The 12,230-nt window shown below is 41.3% G+C and overlaps 1 protein-coding gene across 1 annotated transcript in view; it reads right to left on the reverse strand.

The window, feature by feature from the left end:
- Nucleotides 1–10,719, reverse strand: part of TGFBR2 (transforming growth factor beta receptor 2) — a 78,676-nt gene extending 67,957 nt beyond the window's left edge. Inside the window, exon 1 of the mRNA XM_021713013.1 lies at nucleotides 10,651–10,719. Within this exon, the coding sequence (XP_021568688.1) occupies nucleotides 10,651–10,717 (67 nt within the window). The 5' untranslated portion in view covers nucleotides 10,718–10,719. The remainder of the gene's footprint in view (nucleotides 1–10,650) is intronic.
- Nucleotides 10,720–12,230: the final 1,511 nt, after the last annotated feature.

Genomic DNA, 12,230 nt, shown 5'->3' on the forward strand with positions numbered 1-12,230 from the left:
GGAAGGATCGCCGGAGCCCAGCAGGTCGAGGCTGCGGTGGGCGGGAGTGGCCACTGCACTGCAGTCTGGGCGACAGAGTGAGACTCCAGCTCAAAAAAAAAAAAAAATTCTTGAAACCTCCATTTCCTGATTTATGAAATGATACCTTGTAGGATCAAGATGAACAGCAAACATGCCTGAAGTATATGTGCAAATCCTCTAGACAGCAAAAAATGCCACTCAAGCACTCTCTTATTAGAAAAGTCACACTTTGTGCAATGCTCTCATACCAAAGAAAATTACAGGAAAGGAATGACAAGATAATTAAGAGTTTGGTAAACCTATTCCTACTCATCAACAGAATGCAAAAGTTTGATGACTTCTAAAAACCCTTTAGGAAACTTGAGGAAACAGACAAACTGAAAAAAAAAATGATGTTTTTATAACCACTGTACTCCAAGGCTTTCAAAGATATCATGGAATCAATCACCGTTACAACAAAGTTCCCAAGAGTGTTGAGGATCTTTAAACAACCCTTCTAGAACCAAATAATCTGGTTTTAAAATATTGCTCCTAACCAGCTTAGGTCTGGCAAATTGGCAGTAACTTGAGAATCAAGTTCAATTTTCAAATCCTCTGCTGACTCTTGCACATTTATCAGGCGAGAGCCGATCTGTTTTGGCTTTGAGATACTTAGCGTGTTATCTGGCAACATGTTAATAAAATTAGTAAATTTGACATGCAGAGACGGGAAGGCAGTAAGGCGCCTTAAGATTGTGAAATTCTAAAATATTGAAATAAAATTATATCTGGCTTTCTTTTTCAAGAAAATAAAACCAGTACGCCCTTTGATTCACAGTTGATGAAAGTAATCAGAGAAGAATATGAACAGCACATTTATCAGATATTTAAGTATCTGCTTAAGAAGTGTTCCATGCCATCCAGATATATAGATGGCAATGACTCTTAATCTCCTCTCCTTGAGGGCATTTCCCCATGTAAAAGTTAATGATGTCACGTTGCTGTATGATTTCTACTGGAGGAGAATTCACCATGCTGGGTTGGAGGCCGGTTGCAAGAGAGAAGGCTGTGAATGGGCCATGAGCTGCTTTTGTGCTGATGGGCAATGACCCAACCCTACTCAACTGTTCTCTGGGCCTGTTCTCTGACTGGGCAAATAGGCAGACTGGACATGATGAGCTGGAAGGTCGCTTTCAGTTTGAAAAATGGCACAAGGAGGACAAAAAGGCACATTCTGATTCACTTTGGATTCTCTTTTTTTTTTTTTTGAGTCGGAGTCTCACTCTGTCACCCAGGCTAGAGTGCAGTGGCACGCTAAAGGCCACCCCGGCATTGATCTTCTGGGTTCAGGAGATCCTTCCACCTCAGCCTTCCAAGTAGCCAGAACTACAGGCGTGCACTACCATGCCCCAGCTAATTTTTTGATTTTATTGTATAGATGAGGGCTGGCCAAGTTGCCCAGGCTCTTCTCGAACCCGTGGACTCAGGCAATCCCCCTCACCTCAGTCTCCCAAAGTGCTGGGATTTCAGGCTTGAGCTACCGAGCCCGGCCTCACTTTGGTTTCTAAGATAACACCAAGCATTTTGAAACCTCCCCCTTCATGTTTTTCAAGCAGAGGAAGTGAAATAAAAAAGAAACAAGTTTCGAGCATTGTTAAGGCTTCTAAGAGGACAACAAAGGGCAGGAAATTTGAAATAAAATCTGAGAATCTGCCCTTAAACTGGGCAGTGTTGCTTATTTTCTCTCAGTGCAGTTGGTAAAAAAAAGTATGAGGCTGATCTCTGCTTTTCCTGGGCATTACTCATTGCTGTCATGACCTTAATGTTATTTGCAGTAAACAGCATAAAGATCTTTTATGTGGTACATAGCTGTGGCTTACTATCTTCCAATGAGTAAAAAAAAATCTCCGAGTCCTAACAATCCCATTAAAGTTGACGTCAGTGTTTCTGCTGCTAAAACAAAATACCTGAGACTTGGGAATCTATAAAGGACAGAATTTATTTTTCACAGTTCTGGAGGTCGACAAGTCCAAGGTCAAGGTGCTGGTAGGTTCAGTATCTGGTGAGGGCCCCATTCCCTGCTTCCAAGATGGCGCCGTGTTGCTGTTCTTCCGGAGTTGATGAGTGCTATGTCCTCACATGGGGGAAGGTGGAAGGGCAAAAGGACCTAAGCTACTTATCTCCATCCCTTTTTATAGGGGCCTAATCCACTCGTGACTTAATCACTTCCCCCAGTCCCCACCTCTTAATACCACCAAAATGGGGATTAAGTTTTGACCTGAATCTTGGAGAGGACACATCACACCATAGCAGCTGGTGAGAAGGAAGAATGGCATTTACACGATGAAGTTGTTTGACTGTCAATGGACTGTGGAAGCGTCAAGACAGATTCCACCTGCGATTGCAACGTGGAAAATGAGAACCACACACAGTCTTGGAGTTGTATTCTAACATACTACTGAACGTGGTTGATTTCTTCTAGCCATGGGGAACGGCCACATCTGGGTACTGAAATAACACATGATACTAGATATAAGAATGAACCACGACCTAAACTTTGAAATGTTTTGAATTGCCTTTGGCTAGAAAGTCAAATTATAATGCTTTCTCCTTCTTAAGAAGACATTTTCTACAAGCTCTAGTATGCACCTTGCTTTTGTATCTTCAGTTTGCCGCTATTAAACCGTCCTCATGCTGGAGTGAGAGACTAGATGTGTAAGATGCTGCATGACCAGGGGTGACTGAGAAGTATATTTTGACTATGTCTCACAGTCTTGATCCATTTGAGTCTAATCTTTCAACAACACCAGTGGAGTTCTGGAGTCCGGTGTAAAAATGTGTGTCTATAAATTTAAGTCTTATAATGAAAAGCAAAGATGAGAGACCAAGGGGGAGTATGGAATTATGGGGGGAGATGACAAGGGCTCTAGTTTTAGGGCACTGCACTTGCTGTTCCCTCCAACAACAATGCTCTTACCCCACAGAACCGCTCTCTTCATTCCCTGACTTCATTCCACTCTCTGCTCAAATATCACCTTATCAAAGATGGCATTCTTGACAATCCTTTCTAAAATTACACACCTCAGAGTAGGGGGGCAGGGGGTGAACGCAACATCCATAAGGGTACCTAATCTCAAACCCGGCAAAGTGGGGACCAAAGGGAGGCCCAAACTTTACCTGTATGATATCCACTTATATACCTACTCCTGAATTGTACCCCACATCTTTAAAATAGATAAACAAACAAAATAAAATAAAAGTACAAACACCTACTATGACTCTTGGCCTCTCACCCTGTACTTAGATCCCCTGATGTATTAGCAGAATCTTGGACTTTGTTAAATTCACTGCTATGCTCCCTCAAATCTCAAACATTGACTGGCACATGGTAGCTGGTCCTCAGCAAACACTTGCTGATAGTTTTCCATTCCACTTAGTCTTCTAAAGCCAAGTTTCATATCTCATCCTTAGGTCCCAAAAGAAACCTTCTACCCTTCTGATAAGTTCCTCTTATTTGTTAAAAAAAGAACGCATATTTGCAGTTGTCAGATAAGGAATAAGGATATGCTCACAGAAGAAATAGGACAATAGAAACAAAAAGATATGTTGGACCCAGGTATGGAGGGTGTATATAATCAGTGAAGAACCTTAAAAAGGTGAAAACCAGCCGGGCTCAGTGGCTCAGCCTGTAATCCCGCGCCTTTGGGAGGCTGGGGTGAGTGGATTGCCTGAGCCCACGTGTTCGAGACCCGCTTGGGCAATTTGGTGAGACCTCATCTCTACAATAAATCAAAAATGAGCCGGGCATGGTAGCACGTGTCTGTAGTTCCAGCTACTTGGACGGCTGAGGCGGAAGGATCGCCGGAGCCCAGCAGGGCGAGGCTGCTGTGGCCGGGAGCGGCCACTGCACTCTAGTCTGGGTGACAGAGTGAGACTCCAACTCAAAAAAAAGAAACAAAAACAAAACAAAACAAAACAAAACAAAACAAAAAAAGAAGGAATATTTGCAGTTGCCAGATAAGGAATAAGGATATACTCACAGAGGAAATAGGACAATAGAAACAAAAAGACATGTTGAACCCAAGTATGGACGGTGTATATAATCAGGAAAAAGGTAAAAACCTCAAGGTTTAACCAGTCAAAATCAGTAGTAAAAGAAAGTCAGTGTAGAAGTCAAGGAGAGTTTCTTCACTGGGAAGAGCTGGATCATGAAGGTAGAGGGTCACAGGGCAGCCAGAAGAAAACACCTCTTCTAAGACATTCTGTTCCAAAATCAAGGGCACCGTCATCACTATGAGTACACATGGCTTTTTCAGTTTAAATTAACTAACGCTAAATAAAATCACACATTCAGTTCCAAGTCACACTAGCCATTTTCATGTACTTGACAGCCACATGTGGCCAGGAATAGAGAGAGAATGGATTCATCATCACTGAAAGTCCTATAGGACAATGCTGATCTAAAGAAATCCAAAGAGACCTGGGTTTTTTGGCTTCCTGGGAGATCAGAGAACGAAGGCCCCGAGGGAAGTAGGGCAGAGCTAGAAAAGTAATCCCACTGAGAAGAGACTTGCCTGCTGGCTTGGATGTCGTGTGCAATTAAAGTTCCAGTCCAACTTCTTAAGGAATGTGTCTAGTATTAAATGATTGGCTGTCTGTACTACCACTGCTGAGGTGGGGACAGAAGACAATTAGGGACAAGGGCTAGGGTTCCAAGGAAAGCCCGTAAGCCATGAGTGGCAGCAGCACAAGGTCCCAGAAGTGAGAGAAATAGACCGAACTAGGTTTGCAACAAGCTGAAACCTGTAAGGGCTCAAGTCAGCTGGCACAGCCTCTCAAAATGCAAATCCCTGAGCCTAAGATAAAAGTAAGGCTGTCTGCCTCCCAAGGTATCAAGTAATTCTTATTAAGCCCCATTTCAATGGCTGAAACATAATGCAGGAGGCACAGGCACAGATTAAGTTTCCAGTCAAAGCCCACAGAAGCCTAAAGCAAGGAAATTAACATTTTCGAAAAAAACACTGGCTTTTTTTTTTTTTGCAAGGATTTTTGGAGGTTTTAAGTCACATAGCATGCGAAATAGGGGTGAGTTTCCTGGAGAACATAGTAGAGAGGTGACCAAGAGGGGGGAGGATTTATTCACAGGGGAAAATCCCGATGACTTCAGAGAAGCCGCTTCTGCAAGACTCTTCTGATTAAAAAAGAAGAAGAAACCCCAGTAAAAGCATCCATCCCTTCATGGCAAGTTTTCTCCTTGAAGACTTCTATCTGCTGCTTTAACTTCACTTTTGCCAGTATTTCCAGGAGACATTTGAATGGTTTGTAATCCCTACCACTGGCCAGGTTTGGTGGCTCAGCCTGTAATCCCAGCACTTTGGGAGGCCGAGGCGAGTGGATTGCCTGAGACCGAGGGTTCGAGACCAGCCTGGGCAACTTGGCCAGACCTCAACTCTACAATAAATTTTTAAAAAATGAGTCGGGCGTGGTAGCACGCATCTGTAGTTTCAGTTACTTGGAAGGCTTGGAAGGCTGAGGTGGAAGAATCGCCGGAGCCCAGCAGGTCAGTGCTGGGGTGGCTGTGAGTATGCCGCTGCACTCCAGCCTGGGTGATGGAGAAACACTCCAACTCAAAAAAATAAAAAAATAAAAAATCCTTACCACTCCCTGCCCATAGACCTTCAGCACAGTTTTCTCCCACAAGAGAATCCTATTTTTACAGTCCTTTTAAGATTAAAACTAAAAACACTAATGATAAAAAAGGCCTGGCTGGATCCTCCTACAATAAAATATTATAATTACAGTACATTACTAAAGAGTATTTCCATAAACATTAGACTATCAGGTTTCCAAGACAAAAACAGCCTGTAATTCCAAGGCACAGGAATGGAGAGGTACGGGTAATTTAATCTGTCACGCTTTGATTATAGGTGCTAAGAAATGACCCAGATGTGCCTTTTTGGGACTTGAGGAGAATGAGTTCTGTCCATTTTGGTAGCCAACAGCCACATGAGACTGTTTACATTCAAGTTAACTGAAATTAAATATATATATATATATATATATATATATATATACTTTTTAATATGTATATATTTAAAATTCAGTTCCTGGTCAGGCACACGTCTGCAATCTCAGCACTTTGGGAGGCCAAGGAGGGAGGATCACTTGAGGCCATGAGTTCGAGACCAGTGTGGGCAACATAGTGAGACCTCATCTCTATAAAAACTAAAAAAGTAGCTGAGTGTGATGGCTCACACCTATAGTCCCAGCCACTCAGGAGGCTGTGGCAGGAGGATCACTTGAGCCCAGGAATGAAAAGGCTGCAGTAAGCCATGATCACACCACCACACTCCAACCTGGACAACAGAGCAAGATACTGTCTCAAAATAAAAAAATACAATAAAATAAAGTTCAGTTCCTTAGCTACACTTGCCACATGTCAAGCCACATGTGACTAATGGTTACCACATTGGATAGCACAATATAAGATATTTTTATCATTGTAGAAAGTTCTATTGAACAATGATGCTATCTAAGATGGCTATACTACTCATAATGGAGGTTAAGAAGTAACTGCTCTCAAAATACTGAGTTCCTAGGTTACTGGCAATCTTCTCCACTCTGGTGAACTCCTAGCTCTGGCTTAAATGTGTTGTTCCATCACCCTTCTCTCCCTGGTTTCCCATGAACATAGTGTTAGATGTAATAAGATGTATTCCATCAGGGTTCAGCCCCACTGAAATTCGAGTTTTAGCCGGGCGTGGTGGCGCAAGCCTGCAATCCCAACACTTTGGATGCCGAAGAGAGGGGATTACCTGAGTTCAGGGGCTCGAGACCAGCCTAGGCAACTAGGCGAGACCTCGTCTCTACAATAAATCAAAAAATTAGCCAAGCGTGGTGGCACATGCCTGTAGTTTCAGTTGCTTGGAAGGCTGAGGCAGAAAGATCGCCTGAGTCCAGCAGGTTGAAGCTGGGGTAGCGTGCTACTGCACTCCAGCCTGGGCAATGGAGTGAGACTCCAACTCAAAAAAAAAAAAAAAAGAAAGAAAGAAAGAAAGAAATTCAAGCTTCCTCAGAATTCCAAAGTATGCAAATCCTTGTGATACCTGAAGTGGAGATTATGTCAGGAAAATGTCTATGAGTGAGGCCTAGGGAGAAAAAAAAGACATTCTTTGGAACCACTGAATTGTTTTCATCGGTTTGTATTTTTCACACCTTATTCCAGAGGTTTTCCCAGGCTACGCTGTGTGGAGTGAGGTCTGGATAGAACCTAATAATAAGTTGGAGTATCCTTAAGTCCTAGGACTTGAAAAAGCTTCCTCATACATCTTTTCAAGTGCAATAAAGGAACTATTGTTCTTAAAATAATCATAAAATGCCCCAATGTGGGATCAGAAACAAGAAGGACCAGGTGCCGACTTGATGCAAGAGGTTATGGCAAACCTCCCTGCCTCCTGCTAGCTGCAGGGCCATTATGGGAAAAGAAGAAAAAAGTCTCCTGACCTTCCCATCACAAACTCCTGGCCTTATAGTGGTTTTATTATGTCCGACTTTTCATTTGCCAGTGAATAGAGAATTAAGTCGAAAACGACACAGTCTGGTACTGAAAGCTCCAACAATCCGATTCCTTTCTGCTGAACAACTCCTTTTATCAGAAACCCTTTGACTTGTTAACTCCTTCTGACTTCTCCACCCCCCAAATTTCTACCCGCCTCCCCACCAGATCTACCAGGTGGACGGTTAAGGTCAAGGAGATCTTCCCCAAGGAAGCCTGCCTGGGAGGAGGTCAGTGCCTTCACTGTCAGCTGTGAAGTTTATGGGGAGGGAGAAGAAGCCAAGAACAGCATCTGCAAGGACTCCTGGGGTCTGATACGGCCCGCAAGAAGTGATCCATGGTGGTTCACAAGCTTACTGCCTGCTTTGGCGGAGGCTGACAGAGCTGGAGAACTACGTTGGCATGGCAGGTGGACACACATCCCTGGTGTCTGCCAGCTTCCCTCTGTTCCCTTGAAGAAAGTGAAGTGGCATCAGCCTGGTGCTAGCAGGTGGACAGTGGTGCCCCCTTGAATCATACGCAGACTTTCAGACCCGGGTCAGGTGTTCTCTTTTGGAAAGTCACCCTTACCACCTTCTTCCAGCTCCTGGATAGTGCCCTGCCTCCCTGAGTCTTGGTTTTTAACCATCTTTATTGTGAGGTAGACTTTAGATGGGCCTGTATTTGCCCCACTCTGCAAGTGAGTTTCCAAAGCCTTCTAAAACCTTGCTCAAATTTGTTATACTGGATTTAAAGTCAATAGATGGGGGATTTGAACCAGTAAATGGCACTTTTTTTTTTTTTTTCTGTGGGACACCCAGTAAATACTTCGACTTCTCTGGTCAAATTCTTCATTTGTAACCTACCTGGGTTTCACAAGGTCAGTGTTTCTCAACCTGGGTTCTGCATCAGAATCATCTGGGGATCTTTTAAAACAATAATGATGCCAGAGCCTCACCCCAGGGCGATGAGTCAGAACTAGGTTGGCTCAAGTATTGAGATTGTTTTAAAAGCTCTCTGGTGATCCTAACGTGTGTGACTAGTGTTGAAAAAATGAGTTTAGGAAAAGACTTATTCTATACAGAATGAAGAACCCGATAGGAAAAAAAGTCACAGTTAGAGATGGTGGCATGGTAGTACTGGACAGAGCAGGTCAGGCCTACAGGTGACACTTCACATCTTTGCCTCGATCTGGCGCCTAGGAAAATTGTACACTGCTTTATAACCGAACCTCATTATATTATATACACAGGTACAGTCAAGCCCAACCCAAATACTTTTCTTGTATGACTCAAACTCTAATAAATTTGGGAATGAAGCAGGGGTTATAAACAATGTTGGCTCCAGGGCTTTTTGTTGCCATTGTATACATTCTTACTGGAAGATCATTTTTAGATTACTTTTTAAGCATGGATTTTACAAGTTCCTACATTTTTAAAGGGTGGAAATCCTTTGCCAATCGCCAAGGAGACAATAAGCTTAAAGGAAGATCTGGTTGAGAGATCTGAGCAGCAGATTTCCTGAGAAAGCTTAATTTCTAAAGAGATTTGACCCTACAAGGCAACATGAATAGTGGAGTTCAAGGAGACCAACGTGAGAAAGGATATCTCCCTTTAGATAATCTAGCAAAGAAGTTAAGAGGGCAAATAGTTCCTGAGATCAGAATTAACAGTTGTGGATAAGTCTTTCCTTCAGAAAATTACAATGCTAAATAGACATGACACAAACAACAATTTTAAGTCAGTATGTCCCTGCAACTTAATTTCTCTTCCTAGACTCTGTGATATTTTTCTTTTTTTGATCCATTAAATAAATACATATTAAGCACTATCTATATACTAGATCTAAAAAAGGGCCATTTTTGAAATATCCGAAATTTGAGTATTTTCTTGGTACAGTGACATCTGCCTTAACAGAAATCAGTATGTAAAAATTACAATGTTTAAATGATCATATAAAAGGTATGATTCCACAAGATTTAACATGGAATCTCTTTTTTAAAGGAAGTACAGAAAAAGGTAATGCTGAAATCTATTACAGTTTGAAAATCACTACAATTATCAACTCATGAACTCAGGCATTGTTTAATGAAGCTCATCTTTGCAGAAAATCCTCAGGAAAGTAAAAGGATTATTATGGTCTTCTGTCCCAACTAAGCCCCTTGGAAAAATAATCCTGATGAATACTGGTGGAAAAGAAGAGAAAGAAGCCCATATAATAATGTAAGAGTGAATTTAATATGTTCTTTAACCAAAATTAAATGCCATCATGACTCAATTTCTTTTTTGATGTTGGGGGAAAAACATTTATGTGGAGCAAACAGCAGAAAAGCAAGAGTATATATTAGCTTTATATGATGGCAAAAAGAATGTCGTTTCTGCTCATTGAGGTGATGCTTAAGCATGTTCTTTGAAAATACAGTTATACAGGTAAGGTCTCACTGCTCCTCAATGTATACCTTCTTTTATATAAAAGCAACTGAACTAAAATTAGATGTCTGTGTTACTTGTATTCTGCTTGTCAAAACAGTTTTGTTTTTCTCAATAGCTTTCTTTAAACCTTGGTGTTCAAGAAATTCTGGGAAAGGAAGACAAAGACAATACTTGACCTCTATGTCTACATGGTGAAGAACGCCCTTCCTATGAAAAGATGTCCGTGTTGATGAGGTTCAGCAACTTGAAGCTCTGGTGAAGAGCAAAACCTCAGACTGGTAGCAACTGGCACAGCCTATTATAAATGGCAACATTTGTCCACTGACGATGGTGACACAACCCCCAAGAAGGCAGACCGCATGGTGTATAAAAGAGAAGCTGTCCGCACAAGGAAAGAGGAAAAGAAAAATGACTCATTACATAGTTTGAACTCTAGTATGACTGGTGGACAAAACCTTCAAAGAAGTGTAAAGAGGAAGCGTAAGTAGGATTTATAATGTTCAAGGCTGAACAAGAACCCTGACGTACACTCCTTGTCGCCTCTTCCACAGTTTAGCTACAAATACACAGAAATATGATGAGACCATAAACTTTTATCTTATATTTACTTGCAGATTAAACAGTGAGGGAACATGATGACTAAAAATGGTAAAATGATGGAGAGAGAAATTCATGATACTTTACTATGTCTCAGTGGATGGACAGTCCTATTACAGCCTGGGCAGAGGATTGAGTCTTTCTGGGTCTCCATTTCCACATCTGTAAAACAGGATAATCATAGCTGTCTCAGATAGCTGCTTCCAAAGTCAAAGATGACATGCAAGTGAAACTGTGTTGCAAAGAATGAAGTTCTCTATTAACGTAAGAGATCATTTAAAAGATGGTTATAAACAGACATGTTTGTGGTCAATACGTTTTCTTCAAAGTTAGCAGACTAGATTCTTCTACTGGTGTTCTTTAGCCTATATGTCTCAATGACAGTAAAATTATTCAAATCACTTCTCTTTTCTGCTTTCCTGGCACTTGTTTATTCTCTGCCTGGACAGGTAAGCAAATAATTTTTTTCATGACTTTTTTTTTTGGCTTTTAATATTCATTTAACAACTATTTTAACAATGAAAGACAGTTTGTATGTTCTGCAGAGATGGGTACCAAAGAGAGCTATGGAAGAAATGTACACTAAAATAAGGATCTTCCACTTCATTCTGGTCACCACCAATACAGTCCACAAAAGCCCACAGTGAATTGAGATTTAAGCAGCTGCTTTCAACCAATGCAGTCACCAACCACCATGTCTGAAACCTTCGTTTTCTTATAACTTCAAGACACTTCAATTTAGAGAACACAAGAGCCAAATTTGCCTCCACAGTTGTCCTATAAAACATGGAAAGAAGATTTAAGACAAGTGATACTAGACCAATCAAACTTTCCCAAGCTTTTCAGGGGCTCTCTCCAAAGACTTTCTTGAAGATAAATTTGATGAAAGTGCTGATGATAATCAAAACTGCACAATGTATTAGAGGCCAAGTATTGTTTTTCACTTCCTTTCCCAGAACGTCTTAAAGATGAATGTCTGAAGAAAGATACAGAGAAGAATAAAATTGTTTTAACTGGCAGAAAATGACTTACACAGACATCTAATATTTAGTCAAGTTATTTTTACAGAAAATGAGTTATGCCTTTTGAGTATTCAAGCCAACAGTTTTGGCTCATAGTGGGTTAACTATAGCTGCAGCAGTTATTCAAGAAGTTAACACTGAAGTGTTAAGAAACTGTATTCCCTCCTATTTGCCCTGAAGACACCACAGGCATCTCATTAAATCTCATTAATGAACAGATAACAGACAACACTCTGAGTTTGTGAAAATGCTTTGCAAAGTGCTGAATAAATGTAAGTGATTATATAATTGCCACAAACATCCTCACCAACATCATCATTAAAATCTTGGAAGATAAATGTTTCAGCAGTTTTGAAAGCTAACTAATGACATGCCAAATTAAAAAAAAAATATTTCAACCATTTACAGTAAGTGCCACAGAATATTAAGACTTAAGAACATTAAAATTCTTAGGTCGGGCTGGAAGGAGGCTCATGCCTATAATCCAGCACTTCGGGAGCCTGAGACAGGAAGATTGCTTGAGTTCAAGAGTTTGAGACTAGCCTGGGCAACATAGTGAGACCCCGTCTCTACAAAAAAAAAAAACAAAAAAAATTTAGCTGGGTGTGGTGGTGTGCGCCTATAGTCCCACCTACTTGGGAGGCT

This window comes from Carlito syrichta, unplaced genomic scaffold (genome assembly GCF_000164805.1).
Source record: "Carlito syrichta isolate Samal-C Ts95f unplaced genomic scaffold, Tarsius_syrichta-2.0.1 Scaffold303987, whole genome shotgun sequence".
Lineage (NCBI taxonomy): Eukaryota > Metazoa > Chordata > Mammalia > Primates > Tarsiidae > Carlito > Carlito syrichta.